The sequence below is a fragment of the Alligator mississippiensis genome, chromosome 2 (genome assembly GCF_030867095.1).
Source record: "Alligator mississippiensis isolate rAllMis1 chromosome 2, rAllMis1, whole genome shotgun sequence".
Classification (NCBI taxonomy): Eukaryota; Metazoa; Chordata; order Crocodylia; family Alligatoridae; genus Alligator; species Alligator mississippiensis.
This window is the reverse complement of record NC_081825.1, coordinates 5665576-5691707: the sequence shown is the minus strand read 5'-3', so window position 1 is coordinate 5691707 and position 26132 is coordinate 5665576. Positions and strand designations below refer to the sequence as shown.

The 26132-nt window shown below is 43.9% G+C and overlaps 1 protein-coding gene across 5 annotated transcripts in view; it reads right to left on the bottom strand.

Annotated features, from left to right (window-relative positions):
• Positions 1-26132, bottom strand: part of ALMS1 (ALMS1 centrosome and basal body associated protein) — a 114281-nt gene that overhangs the window by 55086 nt on the left and 33063 nt on the right. For all 5 annotated transcript variants that reach the window (XR_009459663.1, XR_009459664.1, XR_002092815.2 and 2 more), the window contains 4 exons: positions 12795-12915; positions 8810-11096; positions 2799-2958; positions 886-2160 (listed from right to left, as the gene is read on the bottom strand). Coding sequence is in view for 2 of the 5 variants with exons in the window: in XM_019495663.2 (XP_019351208.2) it covers positions 886-2160; positions 2799-2958; positions 8810-11096; positions 12795-12915 (3843 nt within the window). In the remaining 3 variants the exon portion in view is untranslated. The remainder of the gene's footprint in view (positions 1-885; positions 2161-2798; positions 2959-8809; positions 11097-12794; positions 12916-26132) is intronic.

The window sequence follows — 26132 nt, the reverse complement described above, 5'->3', positions numbered from 1 at the left end:
TGTTGGTTGCAGCTGTTTTGGTCTCAGGACATAGGCAGACAAGGTTATTTGGGTAAATGTGATATCTGTTATTAGACCAACTGAATAATTCCTCAGACAAGCCTGAGAAAGGGCACCTGTGCCCGAGAGCTTGCAAAGAACAATTTTTCCAACTACTGAGTTGGTCTAATAAAAGATATCACATTTACCCAAATAACTTTGCTTGCCAAAACATCAAACTATCTTTTTTACAGCTGCATCAGATACAATCTTAAGATGCATCAGAGAGATTTCCAGTACAAAAAGAGAGATATTAATGGCACTGCACAAGACACTGGTGAGACCTCATCTGGAATAGACAAAGTACAACTCTGATCACCCATTTCCAAAAAAAAAAGATAAATTAAAAAACTGGAACAGGTGCAGGGAAGGGTCATACCGATGACCAGAGGAACGGAGAGCCTATCCTATGAAAAGAGACTAAAGGAGCTTGGCTTGTTTAAACTAGCAAAATGAAGTCTGAAAGCGTATATGACTGCCTTTATAAATATATTGGAGGTGGCAAGTAAAAACCAGAGAAGGAAAACAGCTATTTAAGCAAAAGGACAATATTGGCACAAGAATAACATGGATACAAACTGGCTGTGAATAAATTTAGACAGGAAATGAAAAAGATTCCTAATCATAAGCATGGGACTTCCACAGAAATAGTGGGGGAAACCACCTAACCACCTTTAAGTTGGAGCTGGAGCAGTTCACCACCACAATCTGATGACGTATTCATCTGCAAAAGCAAAAGACCGGACTGGACAATAAAGACGGACAGCTTTGTTGCCTCTATTAAATTCAAAGATACAGGGTTAAGCTTGCACTATTTCGGCTCATCTGAAACGGTTTCTTTCTTACTTCGCGCTTTTTTCTCCTCTTCCTCTACGCTCTTCAGGATTTGTGTTGCGTGTATCGCCGGGGATTCGTATTTCAGAAGGCTTCTGACACGGGCAGCTAGTGAATCTAAGCTGCTACTGTCATCACTCCCTTGAATGACATCCCCCTCCTTGCTGCCAGCTAAACTAGCTTGAGATGAGCCGTGCTGGCAGTCCCTGAGGACAGTGGCACCGGTCCGGAGCGGCACTGCAGTAGGAGGATCTTCCAGTTCGAAAACCTTTCTGATGCTTGATTCACTACTTGTAGCGCTCTTCATAACAGCCAGAGGAGCAAGCAGGTTTTTATCTGTGGTTGCACTACTGCAGCCCTCTGGCTCAGACCTTCCAACGGGTTTTGCTACCCTGAAATCTTCACCAGCTATTTTCTCTGCTGGTTTAGTCTGCCGTTCTGCAGTTTCTTGACTGACCCGTAAATCGCCAGCAAGTGCTCCTTCCGATTTTAAACTGTCCTTGCAGGAATGGAGAGTCTTCATTAGTGAGTTATCTTCTTGCATGCTCTTTCGGGTCAACGTTTCATCCCGGGACAACAGCCTTTCAAGCGCTGGGCTGTGGTCCCTCACTAATTGGGAATCTTCAACACCATCCTTCTTTTTAGTTGACGCCGGTGAAGGGTCAGTGACTTCTCTGGAGGGGGTAAGAGAAAGGACAGGATCAAACTGACTCAGAGTCATTTTCTCTGCCTCTGCTAAAAGCTTCTGGATCTCTTTCAACGTGCTGGATTCAATGAAAGGATCATTTCCTTGGTCCTTGTTTAGTTCATTTTCAGAGGCAACTGCATTTGAAGAGAGTAGTTCTCCTTTTACTTCCATTTCACCGATATCCTCAGCCAACGAACTGGTAGACAACTTCTCTAGGCTGCTACTAATATCCCTTGAGTCGCATCTATCGATCAGATCTTGAACGTGCTTTGAAACAAGCATAGGATCTTCTTCATCTGAGTGGAAATCGGAGGCAACGGCTTGTAATTGCTGCCTTGGCTCAACTAATCTGGGGGCAACTGAAGACTTCAAGCTGCCTTCATCTGGAAGAGGAGTAAGCAGTTGTAGTTGGGGGTAGGCGGCAGTACTGCACTGACTCAATGGTTTGTCTTTCGACGATCTTGAATACTGAGGTGAGAGTTCGGTAGGTACTGGAGTATCAGGTCCACCATCCGAGCCCATTGCTATTGACATACTGAGAGTCGAATTGCCCGAGTTAAAGCTGATCTGTGTGATGTCGACAGCAGACAGAGAGCCTCCTACAAGGAAACAGAAGATTTAAGTTTGGCAGATGTTCTGCTTTGAAGTTAAGAGAAATGTTCAACCTCGACCTCTTGGGAAGTAGCATCTGTGATTATTCCAAGATACATTTAAGAAACTGCTTTCAACCCATGATGCTTCACTTAAAACCGCTTATCACATCAAATCCCTTGAAACATTAGGGCACTTTGGTTTCAGCCCACTAGACGTTGATGTTCAAAGCATAGATTTGTATGTGCCAAAATGAATACTCTGATCCAGAGTACGCAGCAGCAGAGCGAGTACCTCAGTGAACATTCATCAGATTTGACACACTAAAGATAAATAGAAAGTTATTCATAAAATACATAATCAGTATTATGTATAATCAGTACTGTGAATACATTTCCATTTTTTTTTTAGTTTGTTAAATTATTATGCATATTAGTATTCTTGCAGCCTTTCCAGAGAACAGATTGCTTGCATAATGGCAACATATCCTTGAAACTCTTGTTGGGAGCAGCTCTAGCTCCAAAAAAACAAAACAAAAAGGTCTAGAGGAAGAAAGCTGATATATGGCCTGTAACCAGCCTGAAGTGAGCAGAGGTAACCAAGTGCCCGAAGGGTTCATGCACCAAAATCCCCTCTTCCCCCATACCTTCAGATAGCTGGACATGCTTTGTTAACGTGTCAGTGGACCCCTTCAATGTTCTGAGCTCGGACGGGGAAAATTCAACCTCTCTGATTGGACCTCTGGGTGCAAACGGAGTCAGTATACTTGAAGGTGATTGGTCAATGCCAAGATTACGGAGATAGGTCTGGCAAAAGGGGGGAACAAAGAAAAAAGGAAAGCAGTGAATGGGTCTCCTACCATTGTGAGGCACGCATGTTTAGCAAGCTCAGAATTGACCACTTTCCCCAACCACCATGGCAAATGCATGCAGTTTTTAATTTCTAAACTTCCTCCTGGGTCCAAAAACGTTTAATTAAATGTGTTGCCCGAGCATGCACCGCCACGCAACCCAGAAGGCTATGTCTGTTTGCCTAGTGTATCGAATCTTCCTTCCACCCCGCTTCGTTCTTCGGGATTTCATTTTACAACTCTCCCCTTGCTCGCACCAATTTCAAACGTCTTTAATTAAAAACAGAAAAGAAAACAAAACTGGTTTAATAGCACTTTCCACCAAAATGACACTACGGCACAGGGAAACAAAATACTTCTCGTATCTTAGAAACTCAAGCTGGGCATCGGGAAAATGTCCTTAAAAACCAGTCAGATTATGGAGCAGTCTCCCAGAAGAGGTGTAAATCCCACTGTTTCAACTATTTAAAGAGTATATTGGACAAATTGTTTTTGAAGGCACTAAGGATACAATCCTTTGCTGGCCAAGAAAGGGGCTAATTGACCCAACGGTCCTTCTATCAATGCTGTACAAACACCAAGTCAGTACAAACGGGACTGCTTGCTTCCTTACTAGCACTTCATGCCAGGAGCAGATTTTTTCAAAGACAGCTTTGGTTACTAAATCAATACTGTTAATTGCACCCAGAAATTATTTAAGTCTATAAACCCTAGGTTTTTAGCGTGATACAATCTTTAATGTGTATGGAACACAGGACTTGACGGGGCCTCCAGTTAGATAAGACTGAATTATTTTTTTTTAATTAAAGGAGTACCACCCCTAACAGGATGTGCCCATATTGCTTGCTCCTATATGGAAAAGGACCTATATGGCTTCAGAAAAGGACGCAGAACCACTGACATGGTGTTTGCAGCCCGGCAGCTTCAAGAAAAGTGCCAGGAACAGAACATCGACCTTCTCCTTGCGTTCGTCGATCTCACCAAAGCCTTTGACACAGTAAACCGTGAAGGCCTCTGGGAAATCATGAAAAAGTACGAATGTCCCGAAAAATTCATCAATACGGTTTGACAGTTCCACAATGGCGTGACGGCATGCGTCTTTGCGAGTGGTGAATGCTCTGACCCCTTTCCGGCCACAAATGGTGTCAAGCAGGGCTGTGTGCTTGCACCTACCCTCTCCAGCATGGGCCTGTCTGCTATGCTGCCGGACGCCTTCCAAGATGATGACCTTGGTATAGGGATCAGGTACCGTTTTGATGGAAACATCTTCAACCTGTGCAGGCTCCGAGTGGGCTCCAAAGTCCAAACCGCCACGCTTCGTGACTTCCTCTTCACTGATGACTGCGTTGTGCACAGGCTCACGTGGACCTATTCTCATTAGTCTGTGACAACTTCGGACTCACTATTAACTCAAAGAAGCCTGAAGTGATGTTTCCACCTGCACCTGGCACAACACCCCAGGAACCACACATCTCAGTTAAAGGCCAACACCTGTCGATGGTCGACAAGTTTGCCTATCTAGGCAGCACGCTCTCCCATGATGCTCACGTTGATGATGAAGTCAATCTGAGATTAGCAAAAGCTAGCGTGGCCTTCAGCAGACTCCGTAAGTCAGTCTGGGACCACAGAGGCATCCGAACGTTGACAAAACTGAAGGTTTACAAAGTCATCATCCTACCGACCCTCCTTTATGCCTGAGAAACCTGGACCATTTACCAGCATCATGCCAAGAAATTTTAAACTACTTCCACCTGTGCTTTCTGTGCAAGGTACTAAAGATCAAGTGGCAGGACAAGATTCAGGACACCAAGGTCAACTCTCCCCAGTATGCACACCCTGCTGAAACTGGCACAGCTAAGACGGGCCGGCCACCTCAAGAACGCCTGACACTCGCCTGCCGAAGAAAATCTTCTATGATGAACTTGCAAATGGAGTACACTTTTGCGGCGCATCAAAGAAGTGGTACAAGGACACTTTAAAGGAGTCTCTAAAGAGTTTCGGCATCGACCCAGAGCTGCGGAAGCAAATCGTGAATCCTGGAGGTCCCAAATCCAGAACGGACAATTGGCCTTTGAACAGCAACGCACGCAAAAGCAATGAAGAAACATGCAGCCAGGAAAACAAAAACCTCCCGTATCCAGTCCTCATTGCTCTCCTGCCCCTGCTGCAGCAGATTGTTCAAAGCAAAGATCGGACTTATAAGTCCCTACGTACTCATGTGAACTAGCCTCCGCCCCCCTTCATTCTCTCCGCTCTCCCTTTTTTCTCCTTTTCTCTTTTCTCCTTCCCTTTTTCTTTTCTCTCGTCTTACCTCCCCTCCCCCCACTGGCTGCGGTCTTTGCCCGCGAAGGACGAACAACAACACACAAATATGGAAAAGGTAGAAAGCTAAACTGCTATATTGAGTTTTATAATTGCATCTACGCTAAGGGTATATCTGGGGGGGGTGGAGGGTGCACTGGTGCATTTGCACACCCCTTTGATTCCTGCTCCACCCATATTTTGCAACTAATTGGCTGGCAGTGGCTGCAGCATTTCTAGCCAGGCGGTGCTGAAGGAGCTGAATTGACTACCTGGCTCATTACAATCTACCCGATCCCTTCCAAATGCTTCATTCACAGGTGTTAACGACCCTCTCTCTTATTGAATGGTTTTGATGTTCCACCAATCAACCTACTCTTTATTCTGCAACTCTGCTCTACGCTGTTCCTGGTCATGAAGCTCCTTTTCCATAACCTTACAGATTGTTTTTACTCATTCCAATGACGTTGTATTGGTCTTTGCTTCTGTCTTAAACTGAATAATATAGCCCTGGGGCCCTAGCATATTAGTAAAGCTTGTAGTTTATTTTTAACTGGAGAAAAATGTGTTGTTTTACATGTGATGATGGACTTCACCATCTACACCGCCCCTTTTCAAAATTACAGATCCGCCCATGGGCATATCTACCCTGAAGGCAAACTCGCCATGCCAAACAGCGGCTCCCTCACACACACCATGCTACTCTGTCTGCATTACCTCCCACACCAGAAGCAGCATATTTGCATCCACGTGGCACTGCAGACAGGCTGTTTAGCCTACCAAAATGCAGTTTGTGAAAATGCAAATGTGTGGCAGTGAGGATCAGAGGCCATGGGAGACGAGAGGTATGAGACAGCCAATAACCTCCCACCCCACCTACCTATCGGCTTTTCTTGGTCATTGTAGATGATAATTACGGCCATGTGCCTGGAGCAGCCTGGCAAGCATAGTCCAGTCCCCGTGCCCACAGCTGGTCTGAGGCTGTGGCAGCCTACAACTACCAGCAAACAGTGGGAAAGAAGGGGCACTGCAATGGCAATGCCATGTGCGCAGACAGGGCCTGAACGCTGGGCTGTGCATGGGCAGGGTAAGGCATCAAGCGAGGGGCATTTCGCTCTGCTGGGCACCAGGTGCCTTTTAAAAAGTAGCTTTTCCCCAGCAGCGAAGGGAGCTCAGGTGTGCAGGGCCCACTGGCACATAGGCAGCGGCGTGCTCTGGGGCTCCAAACGGACCCGGCGCCACTTTCCATTCAAGGGTCTGCCGCACCCTGGACAGCAGCATGGGCTGCACGGGGAGCAGGCCTGTGGGTAGGAACCATGGGTGAGGAGGTGATATGCATGGGAATAAGGCAGTCACCGCCTTCCCCACTGAGGGACAGAGCAGGCAAGGGGGTGTTATAAATACCAAACGAACGAAAAAAGGGTTTGTCAGTAGTTCAAATGCCTTTCACTATTACTAAATACTGGTTATCAGATTGGCATCAGCTGATATGGCTGGTAAATCATCGGCTATCAGTATCGGCCCAGAATATCTTTATTGGTGCACCCCAATATATACATATTAGGGGTACGTCGATATAATCAGTCCATATTGGATTGGCACCAATAAAAGGACAATTGACGTTATCGGCAATCGGCCTTTTTTGGCCAGTGTGGCCAATAATGTCAACGGTAACCATAGGCGACACTAAGGGAGGAATGGGTGGGGGGCATGTGCTCCCCCTGAGATTGGCCCTTGCTGGCCGGGGAGCACTGGCCAGTGCCCCCCCGGAGAAGCACTTCCAGTTTTGCTGGCAACACTTCCGGTTTAGCTGCCGGCGCTTCTGGCCCCTACCTCTGCCCCAGCCTCATTCCCTCCCTTATCATGGGGGCTTCGATATGCCTCCCCACACCCTTTCCCTCCCCCACACCCCATCGACTTACCAGCCAGACGCTACTCTCTTAGCTGCTGGGCTGCATATTGGTTATTGGATAAGTATTGGCCAATATGGCTCGTTAATAATCGGCCATCAGTATAAGCCAAAACAATCTTTATCGGTGCAGCCCTAATACATACACATATTAATAGCCAAATGTATGGCCCATCCTCTCCAGTCTTGTCAATGATTTATGACAAGAGAATTCCTCAAAACCAGTATTGGAGGGGAGACTGCTAATTCTACTTTTAACAGAGATTGTCTGTAGTCTTGGATTTTTACCTCTAATGACCTTCCATTTTAAACATTCATCTTTGCTTCAGTATATAAATATGGAGGCAACCATGAACAGCCTCACAAACAAAAGCTCTTCTAAGACTATTTTGCAAGGTTTAAGGAAAATAAAAGTCAATGCCTGATTCCAAAGACCAAATTGTTACTTTAGAAATTAATCTGCAAAAGGAACAATCACTTATTCAGAACATAATCACAAGTTATGTCATTAAGATAAGTCTGCATTTAAAATGTTCAGGAACACGTGGCTATTAGCAAAGGCAAATGCTAACAAGGCTCCCACCCAATCTGGCAGCCATCCTGTATCTAGCCTGAAATAGAAAGGAGGATACGATTAGCAAAATAAAGTCCCATTAGTTTTATATAAAAAGGTAGGCAAACTGGTTAACGTTTTTGGTGTGTATTTATTAAGCATCAGCAATTTATGATTTACATGCTGGGAGAAACACAAAAGGAAAGAATATTTATAGAAGAAAATGCTTTTTGCCAGAAATTGCCTGTGTCGCCTTGCTATTCCTGAAGACATGTGGGTGTGTGAAGAAGAGCTCTTTAACTTGCATCTTAGCTTTTCCTTAGTCAGCGGTACAACACAAACCTCATTTTTGGGACATCAGCCTGTTTACATGACAGAGACTGGAAAGTCATTTATGACTCCTCTGTATGCTGCTATCAGAAGTTCAAGCACCTTGCCTCGCCTAGACCCTATCCTATAAATGACTCACCTTTTTTTTTTTCCTTTCCCCTTTGCTCGCCATATTCAACCAATAGCACCAGCCTTTGTGACCCTTTACATCTTTCTTCACTCATACCTCCATGGTACCGTTTACACAGTGAAAATCCCCACTCAACCAATTGCTCCTTTGCCCGGTTTAAATATGCCTTAAAGCTGTATGACTTCCGCAGCAGCAAGAGCAATTAAGATAACCCAATCTGATGAGCCAAATTCGGTACCAACATCAACAGACAGAACTCCATTTTAATGCTGCTACAGCCTGTTATTATCAAATTTGGGACAGGAAGGAAGGAAGGAGAGACTTTTAGCCATAGGTTACACTCTGTTAGAGGCTCCTTTAAGAATTATTAGATTTAAGTTAGTTACTATTCTCAACGTTGTAAATGATGTAACGTGTGTATCGCACTATATGGTCTTAATACACTCAGGACAACAAAAAATCTCTAACAACATCAGTCCCTCCATGCCAGTTCCTGCAACAGGTGTGTCTTTTTCTCCCCTGAATATTAACAGGAGTTTAAAGATGGTCTTCCCATGACCAAAATATTATAAAAATACACTTACTGGTATCCTTTCTTCAATATTTAGTTCTTTTTCATCTGGAGTTTTCCAAGCAGGAGCCCAAGAAGGGGTGAAGTTCTCTTCTTCTGAATTGTTGAAGAAGTGCTTGGAAACTACTGAAGAGGGGCTTACCGAAGTCAGGTCAACCTGGCTACTGGCCTGAGAACTCACCAGGAGGTTCAAACTATCTGGAGAAATATCACTGAAATTGTCCATGCTGATATGGCCTGTAGAGTGCTCTGGGCCATGCAGCTGTCTAGGCTCATCTTCTAAACGACTGTATTTCTTCTCCTTATCATTTGGATCGCATCCTTCCTGTCTCAGAAGCTGGGCAACCCTTTCACTGGAAATTAAGATATTTTGGTCTGAAATTTGCCCCGTGCTATTTTCTTCATCATCATGTTCGTCATCACTGGACCCAGCACTGACAAGGACAGCTTTAAATTTTTGGCTCGTGTAGTCTACTAAGCTTTCTTCACTTTTTTTAAGTGCAGGCATGGCAAAATCACTGCTCTTGCCTGCTGTAGGCTGAACCACCTCCTCTGGATTTGTTACCTGAACAACTTCAATCTGTGAAGCTTCCCTGCTAATTGCATTGACCGAATGGTCAGACTGCGACCGAGCAAGAGGTGCAGCATGTGTCGATTTTGTGTCACAGAAATGCAAGCTTGTCACTGAACCTGCTTCTCCTCCAAAGGATGCAGCTAGACCACTCTTGAGGTTACCGCTGTTGTTCTGCTTTGATAAAATATGGTTTAAGGAATCTGCAATTGTGCTGTATGTTTGCTTCCTGGGAGAAACTCCACCCAGGCTGTGTAAAGCCAAAGCTTCAGACATCTTCTCCGCCGACTGGCTCACGTTCCAAGCCCCGACTTTCTCCATAAAACTAAGTGAAGGCAGAGACTGAATTCTCCCCGTATACGGATAGGCTGTTCCTAACGACTCTCTGTTTTCTTCCTGCCCATTTGTGGGTGCATGACACTTCTCGACACAAGGTGTAAGTGTGCTGGCAGAAGACTTCGCAGAAGTTTCTTCATTTAAGCCTGTAAGAGAGGCCTGAAGGCTTGATTTGATTGGAATAACCATGCCAGGTACTTCCTCCTTCATATGTCTGCCTAAAAATAACCCTGGGGTGGACTGATAGATTGGACAGGCCAGATATCCACAGAAGGAGCCATCACCTGGGGGAAGGTTAAATGAAGGTGAAATTCCTGCGTCTTTGTGTCCTCTCTCTACGATAACATCCGAAAGAGTTGATTCACGTCCACTAACTCCAGCCTGGATTTCCACAACAGACGTCTCCTTTTCACTGGAGGGTGAAGGAGATTTTGGATTAGTCGTGATTGACGGGTGAGGCTGATTGCCCCTGAGATTCGTTGTTACCACATCAGGGGCAGGTTCCTCTTTGTGTTGCTCAGACATCACTGTAGGACACAGCTGCTTTGGCTGCTCGGCCAGAAGAGCTCCTCGAGGCTCTCTAGTTACACTGGAGAATTGCAGCCGAGCAGAGTTGCTCAAACTTGCGCCGTGCCCCTTAGGCAACACGAACATTTCAGTAGACTTTGTAGAAGATGCATCTTTGGCATTAGTGTTTTGAAGGGGTTCAGACATCTTGGAAGAACCAAGCTCAGAAGTGCTCTTTCCTCCTTCCAGCTGCTGATGTAACTCTTGATATTTTTCTAATGCTTTTGACTCACACTCAGCCAGATCTGTGTTTTCCACCTGCTGCCTTGTTTTATGTTTCTCTGGGTCTTTAGTCGACACACTCTTGCACGAGGAGTTCTCTGAAGAAGATGAGAAGCCACCGTGGCTGGTTACGCCTACTTCTGTCTCCAGCAACTCGAGGAGAGCAGGAGCTGGAACTCTGCTGTCCAGAAAGAAGGGATCATCATTTACAAAAGCACTTTTGGCCTCCGTTGCAAAAGGAGTTTCTGACTGCTGTGATTTAGCCGAATCATTTTGCAACCATTTTGAAGTCGGGGTTGTTAAATCCTCGCCACCTTCTTTAGGAAGCAAATCCGTGACACTGAAGTCAGATTTACAATCTTGACCTTCAGCCGCCTGCTTCCTCTCCACAGTTATCTGTCCAGACGAGGAAAGTCGGGGCTGAGATACATAGCTGCTGCAGTTGACACCGTAAGGTTCAAATGCACTGATTGCAAGTGGATGTTGGGACAGCGTGCCGCTGTCTGAATGTGAGGTTACTTCGGTGGCTGCCAGCTGCACAGCTTCACTGATCTGCAAAGGTCTTAAATGCTGCTCAGAAGCACCAGAAACATCAGGGGTTCCTCTGAAAGACAGAAGGAAAATAAATGGTCCTGATAACATTCGACTTCCATTCATATTTTCTGTCCACATTGAAACAAGCTAGAAGTAGGACCTCTGCACCAGAGCAAACAATCAGGATTTAACAGTAAGATTATCTACCACAATAGTTTGCTTGATGGATAAAAATCCATAGACAGAAGCCAATTTACATCAAAGTGCTCTATCTTTATATAATAATACTCTTCTTTCCAAACTATTAAATGCCACTGGTAGAAAACGCTGGTATGTCAACATTTTCCACCAATTTAGAATCAAAACCTTTGCATTCAGTTAAATAAATGTGACCAGATTTGCTATTTTTATTTATATTTTATATAAAATCACAGAAAAGTTAGGGATGGAAAGGACCTCAGGAAGTCATCCAGTCCAAATCCTGCACACCCACAAACATAACACTAAATTAACATCTTAGAGCTTGAAAGATTATTTTTTTATAAATCATCCTCCATTTGAGGCTTCAGGTTTTAGAATATGTCTTAAAAATATTATAATATCCAGGCCAGAGATAAACAGCAAGGGTTGCAATAATGAAAAACATTCTGTAAAATTTCTCACATTTTTGTGAATTTTTAGCTACCTTAGGAATCAAAACTCGTGGAAGAGGTGACATATTTTATCTCACCAACTAGATATTTGCAAACTAGATATTACAAAATATCTAGTTGGTCTAATAAAAGATATCACCTTTTCCACGAGTTTGGATTCCTTTTGCCTCTAGACCAATATGACTACAACCTGGATACCCAGCTACCTTAGGCACTTTTTGACAATTGTTTTTCTAAAAGTGTCACTAAACTCTGTGACAATTAGGCAGAAATGTAACGGAAGAGCAATTATGGCTCAAACTACCAGGTAAGCAACAGGCTGAGTCATAATAACACTTATTCCTGATCTTGTCTCATGCAGCTTGCACCATTGGCAATGTTCAGGTACATCTCAAAACGCACAGATCTTCTTAAAAACAGATGGCTCTCTTTACCATGATTCACCCCCTCTCAAAGACCTCTTAGGAGGAATTTAAGTGAAAACTAACATTAAACACCATATCTGAAACTTTTGACGGTGCCTTTGTACTGTCAGGACCAGGGCTGGACACAGGCATGGGCAAATAGGGCAGCTACCCAGGGCCCAGAGAGAAAAAGGGCCTGAAAATGGTAATTTTTTTGCACTGCCCGATTATTATCATCATTATCTCCGGCGAAGGTGGGCCCAATACTGAAAGTTTGTCTGGGGCCACCAACAGTATAGGTATAGTGCTGGTTAGGACAGGACAAAAGAGAGTAAGTGAGAATTAAGACCTTACATTGGTCCCTGCACATATCAAAAAGATCAATCCAGCTGCATTATCCCAGGGGATGGTTAGATTTGAAAAGCCCTGGATGATTCTAATCTCATTAAGGACATTCAGAGACTCGGAAAGGGCTGTGGCTATTTATCATCAAGAAGAATGGGGGAAAGGAGGGAAGAGAGCAGCAGAACTGCGGCAGGATCTTCCCCACATCAGACACACGTACACATCCTACCAGCATCTTTATCCTATTTCCAGCTACACGCCAATGCGATCATTTTCCCCGATTACATCATTAATACAAATTATCGCTTGCAAAATGACAGGAGCAAAGAAAAAACAATTATCGGCAGTCAAACAACTTTATCCCACCTTAGCGGAGCAAAATTCAGATCGGTTTGCTGAAACAGGGTTTCATCCAAAAGCCTTTGACCCGGTGTAGCATAGGTCATCAACAGTGGGAAACGGGGAGAGAAGCGACTGTCCTGAATTTCTGTTAAGATAAAAAAATATCATGGTTGTGTGATAATCATGAAGTAGTCAAGGCTTGCTAAGCAACCCCTTACTAATCCAGCTGTCTTGCCAACTGGCATAGCTTTATAAGCCTCAAAAATGCCAATTATGGTAAGAAGTTGTATAATCCAACAGTGACAAGTCCCTGAAATAAATGAATCAAAGTGAAACACATACAAGACAAAAATCAGTATTATTTAAGACAATGTTATGATTCCTTAAAAATACATCCTGTCAGATAGATGATGGCATTTCAGAAAATCAGAGGTTTAAAATCTTTAAAAAACAGGGTACAAAGACGCATGTTAAATCAGTCTATCTGCTCACCCAACATGTCACCCTGCAGCTAAATGTTCTGGTCAAGGAGACAATCGAGGTAACTCAGCTCCCACTGAAAGGGCTCAGCCCCAAGGAAGGCTACTGCTTTAATTTACAGATCACCATTGGCAATAAAGATCCCATTAACTTCACAATATCGTTTTCTATTTTTCTGCTTTAAGATCTAAATTATAGGAAAAAGAAGAAGTCGGATAGTATAAAGTGTAAATACTGGTTGATTCAAAGTCTTCACCCTGAAAAAATTCAAATGTTGTACCAATTGCACTAAGAAGGGATCCCATTTAAAGGACACACACATACACTCTTCTGGAGCAACTTCAAATGGCAAGTTTCTGGGAGGGAATCTGTACAATAAAACGTATAAATACGAGAGGCATTTAGTTGGCTAGTATATAATTACACAACGCAGAGTTTGGCCAAGACTGTTGTCAAAGTGCCACAGGATTCGCAATGATCATGAATGACCACCTCACCTGAAAAGTCATGCTAACGGCTGGTTAATGCGATCGGGTTGTTTCCATCACTGAAGTCCTCTATAGAGGCTCATTCATTTTGACATCACGTTCAAAGCTTGGCACCAACCTCAAAGTGCTCAGACCTCTGCTATTTATTCTTCACAAGCCAGCTTCAGGATGCCTATCACCTCCATTTCAACCCTTCTTGATCTGGACCGCCTTACAGCTTCGCAAGGAAATTATTTCCATGATGACGATGTATGGTAGAGCTCCTCTGCTCAATCCACATTTCGGTCCTCCTGAAAGCCACAGGTGCCAAACTGATGAGGGAACGGAAGAGATTTCCATATAAACTCCCTGTTTTCCTTCTCTCTCTCTCCTCAAACTGTGAGCTCCTTGGAGCTGGGAGCAACCTCAGATGTTTCGAAAGCACCTGGAGCGTGAAGAGCGCTCGTGCCAAACAACTAGGTAATGGAGATGACGTATTCAGTAGGTGGGAAGAGCTCACTGACTCATGGTGAACTCCTTGGGCAACAACGCCACGCTGACTTTCCAAAGAGTACTACCAAATCATAACGTTACTACGTGGAAACCCCCGATCTAATCAAGCAGTGTTAATCAATTCACTGTCTACCCACTCATATTGAAAGCAGAATGGCTTGATGACTGATATTAGATCTTGACATCCATCTTTGAGGATGCTGGGTTTTAGAAGTCCTTTGCATCTTGAACTAATTGCATGGGGAACTAAAGGGTCTCCACCACCACCGCAGAGCCCCAAGAACATGCAAGCATCAGCATCTAATTCTGTGGCAAACACGACACTGTTCCATCAGAGTAAGATTTGATTTGCAGAGCGCATCTCCTTGTTTTATGGGATATTCTAATAGTCAGTTTGCCTGGCTTAAAAAAAAATGCACTCCTAAATAATTTTTCCTTAATTATCATCCCATAAACAAAAAGGCTGAAGTTCTGTATTACAAGAATAAAAATGTAAATATTACGAAATCCACTTGATCTTTACTGCACCTAAGAAGAGCCGTTTACTGAAACAGCCCTTGTTTGATATAGGTGATATCTCCTTTCTCATGCAATAACAGCTGGGCAGACTGCTGGCACTGCAAAATAATTAAATACACCTGCACAGCTTGATTTTCATAGCTCTTGAGCACCTAAAATTTTGCAGACTTCAAGGGAAGCTGTAGGTGTGCGTCATCTGAAAACCTGCAGAAGCCACTCCTAGTCACATCAGGAGAAGCTACCATGGAAAACAAGAACATTATTTTATGGCAGGTAAATGCTAAGCATTTCAGATCACCTACATTTTATCATGCAATGAATCCTGTCAAAGCAAAAGCAACATTTTATATTACTGGCTATATAGCTAAGGTTTTAATTCAACATACATCAATAAAACCTTAGATTTGATACGGGTTTTATAGTCACTTTATTACTTCATCGTGCAGCAAAGAGATGATTATACGGACAGAGGTAATTTTGCACTCCCAGAATCACAAAAGCAAAGATGGACCAGAACAGGTCTTTCTCCCCCATCAACAGCTAGAATAGCAATTTGATTGCAAGACAATTTCAAAGAATTCATTTCATGTCAGCAGCTGTCTCCACCACATGGCAACCCTAATGTCTCTTGTAAGGAAGCCAAATTTATACTTTAGCATCTGTACGACAGACAGCAATCACGCTACAACAACCTAGACAGGGGATTCTTTGTTTTTCTTGCATGCCATACTCGTGCTTGAGGCTACACTTCTTAGTACTCACAACAATAGTTTAAATTAAAAAAAATTGCATATTACTACAATTACTTAAAAAAAAAACAACACTAGCTCACAAGGGAACAGTACCATCCGCATTTCCCTTTGGCTCTAATTATGTTAAGCATTCACAAGGATGAAAATGAATGAGCGATTTGGGGTTGTGGGAGGTTTTGGGTGTTTTTAATTTGGTATGAATTGCTAACTTGTAGATATCCTGGAAGGACTTGACTGTGGGTATATTAGTAGCTTTGCAAATCAGGATGAAAAGAACATTTATAACATATGGAGAAGCTTGGAAAAAAAAGAGATAGGCCAGGAAAAACAACTAAGCACTGAGGCTGACATCATTGGCAGAGCGCAGATAACAGGAACCATCAAAATAAGAAACAAGAGCAAAGTTGCTTTTTTTGTATTATGAAGTTGGCATGTTTTTGTGTGATGAAGTTTATATTTTTTTTGTACTATGAAGCTCAAGCCATGACCAGAGGCACCGCTGTATAAAGGACGTGTGCCAACTGATATCAATATGCCTTAAATCTCCAATATTAAAAATACCAGAAGTTTAAAATCATATTAAAGCTGTACAAGGGAGACCCTGATTTAATCAATCTTTATAATGAAAAAAATGGATGCAAACTAAGGATCATATTTCTAAGGGAGGGTTTGTTTCCACTGGTTGATATAAACTAAATATCACCTATACATTAAATTTGATATTTCCTTTTGCCAACCAGGAAAGCATACTATGCTTATACACATTTCTTTAAGCTGTAAAATTGTGTAATATGCTTTATGAAGTTTGAAAAGATGTTTAGCTTAATGTGTGCTGCCTCAACCTGTATTTGGATAGAAAAGGGAATTCAACTGAAAAGGACAAAACTGGTAAATAACTGTAAAGGTTAATTAATTAACTAACACTACTTTAAACATGCTGAAGAAGTAAGAGAGAAAGGGTTTCAAAACGAGTTTTACATATTAAAACAAAAGAAAACTATAGTCAGAAAAAGTCAACTAACTGTTTCTGGTCATCACATTCTTCAAGGCTTTAGAGCCAGAAGATTTCGTTCTTTCCCGATATATTTTTTACTATGGCAGAAAAGGAAGAGAAAAATAACATTTTCCTGCTTTTTAATGTCTCATTTGGTTCCTGAACCTTGAACAGACTAGTCCAAATAAAGGAAAGGTTCTCTCTGCACCTGCTAGCTAAACCAAGGCAAAGAGTAAAGGAAACGTTTTTCTGCACAACAGAAACTAAAAGTTCGGCCAATTTGGAAATACGGTAATATGCAAAATCTTTCTGTTGGAATTTGCTCCAACATAAAGACCAAAAGTTGCATAAATGCAGCACGTGACACTACCAGACCTAAAGGCAGGGGAGGCCTGGATAAGAACAGGTGGTTACAGTACCTCTGTTTACGCACTGTTGTGGCCCACTGTTAAAATGTTGGGGGGGGGGAGGTTTGCAGCTCCGCTATTCCTAATTCTAGGCTACTGATAAATCAGAGAGAATTCATATAAAAGCCACAAGAATGATCAAAGGATTAACATTTTGACTATGCCTTACAGAGAAAAAATCCACAAGCTCGATCTGTTGGGTTTATGGGAGAGAGAACGGAGGGGTGACTTAAACACAGCACACAAGGATCTACACATCTACACCAAAAACTGATAAGAGCAAACTCTCTGGTGTAACAAAATCCAATGCCTGGAAGTTGATGCTGGCAAATTCAAATGAGAAACAAGGTTTAACTAAATAGTTAATCTGATGACTGTATTTACTTAAGTACCAGACGACGCAGTCCATACAGGGGAGATCTGAGTACCGGGCAGGTCTGGCTGAACTGGAGCCGAGCTGCCATCTGCCCCAGGCTGCAATGGTTCAGTTGATGGTGAAGGAAGCTTGCAGCCAGGTGAAAGGGAGGAGACAGGGGGAACCTGCAGCCTGCCCCCCTCCCTCATCAGTGAGCATATTGTCATTATAAATTTAAATGTGAAACAAGCTACGCAAAGGAAAACGCATATTATAGGTTATGTATGAACAAGATGACCTATTCCATCTTCACCGCATAGGACTATACAGCTTAAGAAAGTTTTGCTGCAACTTTACTGTCATTTTCCAGGGTACATTCTTTAACTATCATGCACCTGTACTGTGAAACTTGTATCTAGTGCATTATCTGTCAAGTGTCTGAAGCACTATGCATGCTATTCAAGCCAAAAAGTCACAAGGGCTAAGCTTTACAAAGTTTATAGGCTATGCAGAAAAACAGCACAGATCAGACCGTGAGAACCAGGGACAGGTTCTACTTCCTTCCATTCTCCCCGTCTCGACTCGCTTTCAATATAGAATCACAGACAACGAGAGCTGGAAGGGACCTCCGGAGGTCACATCTAGTGCAACCCCCTGCGCCAAGCAGGACCAGCCCCAACATCACCACTCCAACCAGGGTTTTGTCAAGCCATGCCTTAAAAACCACCAAAGACGGAGACTCTACCACTTCTCTGGGAAGCCTGTTCCAGTGTTTCACCACCCTCCCAGTGAGAAAGTTTCTCTTAATATCCAACCTCAACTTCCCTTGCTGCAGCTTGAGCCCATTGCTCCTTGTCCTGTCATCTGCCCCCACTGAGAACAGCCCAGCTCCATCCTCTTTGCATCCCCCCTGCAGGGAGGTGAAGGCTGCTATTCGATCCCCCTCGGTCTTCTCTTCTGCAGACTAAATCAGCCCAGTTCCCTCAGCTTCTCCTCACCAGTTATGTTCCCCAGCCCCCAAACCATTTTCATTCCCCTTGACCAGACTATCTCCAATTTGTTCACATCCTTTCTGTAGTGGGGGACCACAGCTGGACACAGGACTCCAGATGTGGCCTCCCCAGTGCTGAATACAGGGGAAGAATCACTGCCCTTGACCTACCAACAATGCTCCTACCAGTGTAGCCCTGGATGCTAGCCTTCTTGGCAACAAGGGCACATTGCTGGCTCATATCCATCTTATTGTCCCCTGTCACCCCCAGGTCCTTCTCTGCCCAGCCAGGCACCCCTGCCTGCACTGGTGCATGGGATTGCTCCCTCCTAAGTGCAGGACTTTGTACTTGTCCTTGTTGAACCTCATGAGATTTCTTTTGGTCCAATCCTCCAACTTCTCAAGGTCTCTCTGAATCCTAGCGCTACCCTCCAGCATATCTACTACTCCCCCAGTTTGGTGTCATGCAAACTTGCTGAGGGTGCGCTCTATGCCATCTTCCAGATAGCTAATGAAGATATTGAATAAAACCGGCCCCAGGACCAACTCCTGCGGCACCGCACTTGCTACCTACTGCCAACTAGACACTGAGCCAAATGTCTACTATCCGATTACTACCTAATGTGCCAAACAATTCAGCCAGTTTTCTATCCACCTTACAGTCCATTTATCCAGCCTGTACTTCCTCAGCTTGCTTGCAAGAATGCTGTGGTATCAAAATCCTTGCTGAAGCCAAGGTTTGTTATGTCCACTGCTTTCCCCACATCCACAGAGCCAGTCACGTCGTCATAGAAGGCAATCAGGTTGGTCAGGCATGACTTGCCCCTGGTGAATCCATGCCGACTGTTTCTAATCACCTTCTTCTCCTCCAAGTGCTCAGAAATGGATTCCTGGAGGATCTGCCCCATGATTTGTCCCAGGGCTAAGGTGAGACTTACTGGTCTGTAGTTCCCCAGATCCTCCTTCTTCCCTTTCTTAAAGATGGGCACTATATTTGCCCTTTTCCAATCATCCTGGACCCCCACCTCCAGTCGCCATAAGTTTTCAAAGAGAATGGCCAGCAGCTCTGCAATCACATCAGTCAACTCCCTCAGCACCGCTGGATGCCTCCAGCCCCATGGACTTGTACACATCCAGCTTTTCTAAATAGTCCCTAACCTGTTCTTTCACCACTGAGGACTGGTCACCTCCTCCCCAAACTGTGCTGCTCAGTGCAGTAGTCTGGGAGTTGCCCTTGCCTGTGAAGACAGAGGTAAAAAAGGCATTGAGCACTTCAGTCTTCTTCTCGTCCTCTGTCACAAGGCTGCCTCCCCCATTCAACAAGGGACCCACTTACCCTGATCTTCCTCTTGCAGCTGACCTACTTGTAGAAACCCTTCTTGTTATCCTATACATCCCTTGCTAGCTGCAACTACAATTTTGCTTTGGCCTTCATGACTTCATCGCTGCATGCCGAAGCAATAATCTTATACTCCTCCCAAGCTGCCTGACCAAGCTTCCACTTCTTATAAGACTCCTTTTTGTGTTTAATCTCACCAAAGAGTTCTCTACTAAGCCAAGCGGGTCACTTGCCACATTTGCTATTCTTTCTGCACATCAGGATGGTTGTTCCTGCACCTCAGTAAGGTGTCTTAAAAATGCAACCAGCTCTCCCAGACTCCTCTCCCCCTCTCCCCACGGGATCCTGCCCATCAGTTCCCTGAGTGAGTCAAAGTCTGCTTTTCTGAAGTGCAGGGCCCATACTCGGCTTCTCTCCTTTTTTCCTTTTCCCAGGATCCTGAAGTCAATCATCTCATGGTCGTTGCTGCCCAACTTGCCATCCAATGTGACGGTGGGCAACACCGATTCTTTTGGTGCTAACTGCCAAGACTGAAGAAGTGGGAAGGTTCTGAGGATGCATCAGAGTAGAATGAGCAAATGATTGGTATTCTGTGACAGAACAAAATGCCTGCTTGTAAAAAGGTAGAAAGACAAGTGTATATGAGAAGAGATGTGAAGAGATGTTGTGGAACAGATGGGAAAGGAAAAGACAGAAACTTGAAATGAGTGCAAAGGTATAGGTTGGATAGATCCCAACTCATCCTAAACCATGCCACAGTACAAAACAAAGACTCATCTGTTCTCACTGGCTTTAAAAAGATTGTGAAAGGTTATAAATTCGGCAGGCTCCATGAGTTTTCCACGTGATGGTACAGAGAATGGCATACTGATGTGCCCCCAGCTCCAGCCCCTCTTCCTCCCCCGCCATTGGGGCCTTGATCTGCCTTCCCCTGTGTCCCTTCCCCTCCATACACTTACCTGCAGGGAGCTGCTCTCCATGCTGCCTGGCTGTATTCCTGGCTACATGCATGCAGCACCCCCTGCATCTCGCTCCCAGCAGCCCCAAGCAGGACCCCTTGCAAACTGGAATGCTGCCCGCCTGCAAGGGGAGACCCGCCGTTTCCCAAGGGAACCCGGGCATCTGGTACATTGCTACACATCTAATCCAAAAAATTGTTTCAAATGCACAACTGAAGTCAACTTCCCTCGTCCCTTCCTTTACATCCCACATAGAGGTTCTACACAGGCTCTCTCAACCCGTCTCTGCCACCCCACCTCACCCCACCCCAGCACAGTCTGTCCCTTCCAAACTATTGCCCAACTCCCTACATGGAGGTCCTGAAGCTATGAGTTGACTAACCTGTGCTTCCCATTTCACTGCTGCTTTCCAGTCTGATGAGAATGATGGTACTGGCAAGTAACTGAAAAAGTGGACCAAAAGAAATCTCATGAGGTTCAATAAAGGGAAGTGCAAAGTCCTGCACTTGGGACAGAACAATTCATAGATTCATAGATGTAAGGTCAGAAGGGACCTTGCAGATCTTCTAGTCCAACCCCCTGCCCTGGGCAGGAGAGAAAACTGGGCTCAAATGACCCCAGCTAGGTAATCGTCAAGCCTCCTCTTCAAGACCCCCAAGGCAGGAGCCAGCACTACTTCCCTTGAAAGTTGGTTCCAGATCCTGGCTGCCCTGACTGTGAAGTAGCACCTCCTGATGTCTAGTCTAAACCTACTCTCCAGCAATTTATGGCTGTTATTCCTTGTTACTCCGGGAGGCGCTTGGGAGAACAAGGTCTCTCCCATTCCCTGCTGGTCCCCCCTAGTAAGTTTATAGATGGCCACCAGGTCCCCTCTCAGCCTTCTCTTGTGAAGGCTGAACAGGTTATTTTAAGCCAGTGAGAACAGATGAATCTTTGTTTTGTACTGTGGCATGGTTTAGGAAGGGTTGGGATCTATCCAACCCATAACCAGCCCAATCTCGTGCACCAGTGCAGGCTGGGCACTGACAGTGGACAATAAGCTGGATATGAGCCAGCAGTGTGCCCGTGTTGCCAAGAAGGCTACTAGCGTCCTGGCCTGCATTGGTAGAAGCGCTGTCGGCAGATCAAGGGCAGTGATTCTTCCCTCTATTCAGCACTGGGGAGGCCACATCTGGAGTCCTGTGTCCAGTTTTGGCCCCTCACTACCGAAAGGATGTGGACACGTTGGAGAATGTCCAGAGGAGGGCAATGAAAATGGTTGGGGGCTGGAGGACAGGACTGGTGAGGAAAGGCTGAGGGGACTGGGCTGATTCAGTCTGCAGAAGAGAAGACCGAGGGGGATTGAATAGCAGCCTTCACCTCCCTGCAGGGGGGCTGCAAAGAGGATGGAGCTGGGCTGTGCTCAGTGGGGGCAGATGACAGGACAAGGAGCAATGGGCTCAAGCTGCAGCAAGGGAAGTTGAGGTTGGATATTAGGAAAAACTCTCTCACGAGGAGGGTGGTGAAGCGCTGGAACAGGCTCCCCAGAGAGGCGGCGGAGCCTCCATCTTTGGAGGTTTTTAAGACTCTGCTACACAAATCCTTGCCTGGGATGATATCTTTGGGAGTGATGTTTGACTACATGACATCCTAAGGTCCCTTCCAGCCTCATTTTCTGCAAGTCCATGATTCCTATGATTCTATGAATGAGACAGGGAGGAAAACTAGGGAAGGGAGCAGAAGAAAACAAACCGTCTCCAAAGAAGAATGCCAGTCAAGAGTCACTCTAGTTTCAGCTTAGCCCCACATCCCAACAGCCAGGAAACCTCCTCCCCTTTCTCATTCCAACGTCCTTCATAGCTACCTGGAAACCAGTAAAACCAGCCATTGAAACTGCTCCCCAGGAGCTTCGTACATTGTCCTTAAGTGCCGTTCTAAGTCTGGAGAACAAAATCCTTGCACAAATACAACCCGACAGTTCCAAAAAGGCTCCATCCTCCCTTCAACATTTTTTCATGTTTTCTAATTTTATGCCATCTGAAATAAAACATTTTGAGTTACTTATTTTCCGTGGGAAGCAGAAAAATCATCACTATCATGTTCTTGATGCTTTCAATGACATAGGGGCTCATTACACTGAGATGTACCCTAGGTTTTGTGGGCAGAAAAGCAGGTGCATGGTACTCAAAGCAGCGAGTGACGTCGGTACCGCACTCTTTGAACATCTCGTGTCAAAACAATAATTCTTCCTACTGTCACTCTGAAGGTCAAAAACCTTCTCACAGTTGAATTTACTGAACAAGCAAACCTGGGCATGATACTTCATCTTACAGCCTGCCAACAAACCTGAATGCCATCGGCAAATTGCTGTTCATGGAAGATTAAGGAGTGCAAAACAAAACAGAACCATCTTGGCTTTGTCACTCTGCTCCATAACGTAGCTCCAGTCATTTCAATGAGCATTTCATAGTGGAATTTTAATGACAAGCATGTGATTTTAGAAAAGAGAAAGACAGACATGCACTATACTAGTGCTATCAGCTCCCTTCTCCCATCAGCGATTTAAGTGTGTATGAGCTACTGCTTAAAGCATACTGTACACACCTACATACTCTGTATACTCCCACTGTTTTATTCACTGATTTTAAAAAGTACTTTGAGATAAGTATCCCATATTTTAAAAAAATAATCAAGCTCTGATCTTTCTTACAGACTACGTAACGGAGGTTAATAGAATGAACTTTAAAGTTTCTGGTAATTACCAGACAAGGTTCTTTGAGTAGATGTGATATTTTTTATTAGACCGACTGAGTAGTTGGAAAAACAGTTCTTAGCAAGCTTTTGAGTCCAGTCTCCCTTCGTCAGGCATAGGCTCTTCTGAGACTCCAAGGAAGTTTTTCTTAATGATGGCATGGTCTCTTAAAAGGAAGAAACTACATCGCCATGAGCATTTAATATTAAACTGCACAATTCCCAGTTTTCATCCAATAAAGAATAATTCTACAATGCAAAGACAACAAATAGAGTGATGAAAGCTAATGGGTCCTTTTCTTCTCTAATTTTTATGGCTTTCCAGCAAAACACCGCATCTTGCAAAAGGAAATGGAAGTGTTACATTTCCTTGATGTATTGAGTAGTAACTTTGGTGGTAGCGAGCCAGTAATAATACTGAACACACTCAGCTTCTATAAAACCTGCTTGTAAATATTTAATTAAGCCTCAACTCTGGGAAGTGGATAAATTGTCTCTTTATTTTACAAAAGGGGACACTGGGGTAAAGAACATCCTGTCTTGCTTTCACAGAGAAATAGCCTCAAGGCCATCACCACTGGTCAACAAGCAATTTAACTGCACCAGTAACACTTTGCCTATCCTACAAAAGTGCACTGCATCCGCAGACACCCTAAATGAGTCATACTAACTGCCATGATGTTAATCAGGGTTTGATCCTCAATGAAGATAATGACATTTTAACATCTTGCTGGTTAGTCATAATGCACTACAAGGTGCATTAGTAACATATTTGATATAACATTTCACAGAGGTTATTTAAGACTGTTCTCATGACTCAGGTAAAAGAGGCTAATCAAAATAATGGTCCTGCTTTCTATGCAGAAGAGAGGCAATCATGGTTTTAAACTTGCTTTATCAGGAATAGCGTTCAAAATCTAATATCAAGTGTTATTTGTCTGCCAAGAGTAGATGCTCATTGCTTTACATAAACTCGTGGGTATATTGAATCATGGAATATAATCCTGGGTAAACTGATTATTCTAAAGTTAACTGAAACCAGTTAATGCAATGTTAAAGAAAACAGTCCCTGATGCCCATGGCTAAAGTCTATTTAACATCCCATCTTAGTTCATCAAGGTCCTGGCCTACATGCAACAGGATCAAATGGAGGAGCAGAAGTGATCTAAAAAAATCATCAAATTAAACCATCACCTCTGACACAGGAATAAGTATACCTCCATCATACTTGACAGATTTTTATGCTCTCTTCCTTCGGAGGTTTTTCAGAACAGATTCCACAACAACCCCAGGGTTTGGGTGTCACCACCACAATAGTTAGGAAGGTTTTCCTAATATCCAACCTGAGCCATATGTCCTGCAAACCAGTTTCTTCTTGCTCTTCCTGCCACAGCTCCACAAAATAATTAAGACTGATCCTATTATAACAGCCTTTTGCGTATGGGAAGATTTGTGTCCTCACACTTAGCCTTCTCTTCTTTGGATAAAACTGAGAATGCCTGGAACTATTCGGCATTCAGGAGGTCACAGAAAATTGTGGATTTTTGTGTTTTTTAAATAGAGATTTTTTCCTGCGGAAGACTACGATCCCTGGTTATCAGCTACAATATCCAGTAGCAACTCCACATTTTGTAATTATATATTTGATTTTCTCTTCCTAAGCGCAGCATTTTGCGTGTGTCTTGACTAAACTTCATTACGCTGATTTTAGACCATCTCTCCAATTTGTCATTATCATTTTGAATTCTGAACCCAACATCCAAAGTGCTTGCAAACTCTCCTCCTTGCCTAGCCAGATGTCCTCTGCAAATTTTAAGAGTCCTCTCTTCCCATCATCCAAGCTGTTAAGGACAATATTGAATAAATCTGCCCCACTGACAGATCCCTACATGATCCCACATGAGATGCCCCCCAAGCATGAAAGGGAACCTTCGATGACTGCTCTGAGTATGATTTTTGAATGAGTTGCACATCCAGTTTACAGTGATTACATCTACAGCATTTTTCCTTACCTTTCTTATGAGAACATCATATGGGACAGTGTCAAAAGCTGAACATCATATGGGATAGTGTCAAAAGCCTTAAAGAAATCAAAATAATCTCCCTTCTACTGCTTCCTACCCCCCGCCCCTTTATCCACAAGGCTCATTACCTTCCAAAAGAAGGAAATTATATTAGTTTGATCTTAATACTTTTGATAAACTCACACTGCCTGTTTTTAAGAGTCAATTATCATCTCGGTCAGTGATGCTCAGCCAGAGTGCTGTGGCACCCTGGGGTACCTTGAGATCCTCTCTGGGGTGCTGTAGGGTGCCAGGCAATGTTATCACTTTTAGGTGTGCAACATGATTCACGAGATAACCTCAGAGATTTCAACTAGGAAGCCAAAGCATTAAAAAACCATTCTGCCCAACTGTGGTCTTTCCAAGCTCTTTGCAACAGAAGAGTTGCTCTGTTATTTTTCTGTAGTCAAAAAATGAGTCAAGACTAGAAGATGTCATTTTCCAAGGGGTGCCTTGAGCCGAAAAAGGCTGAGAACCACTAGTCTAAGTACTTATGAACCAATGTGTTGCAGAATCTTTCCAGGCATCAAAGTTAGGCTGGCTGGTCCATAAAAGTCACCACGTCCTCTTTATTTTTTCCACTCCTTTGAAGATTAGTACTAGGTTTGCCCTTCTCTAGGCATCTAGGGCCTCCCCTGTCTGCTCAGTTCTCAAAAGACAACCACTTCTAGTTCAGAGATTACTTCAGCTTGTTCCACAAGCCCTCTATGAGGAAATCATCAGGCCCTGAAAATTTGGACACATCTAAATAGTTTTTTCTTTATACCGCCTGCTCTCCTGATAAATTCAAGTA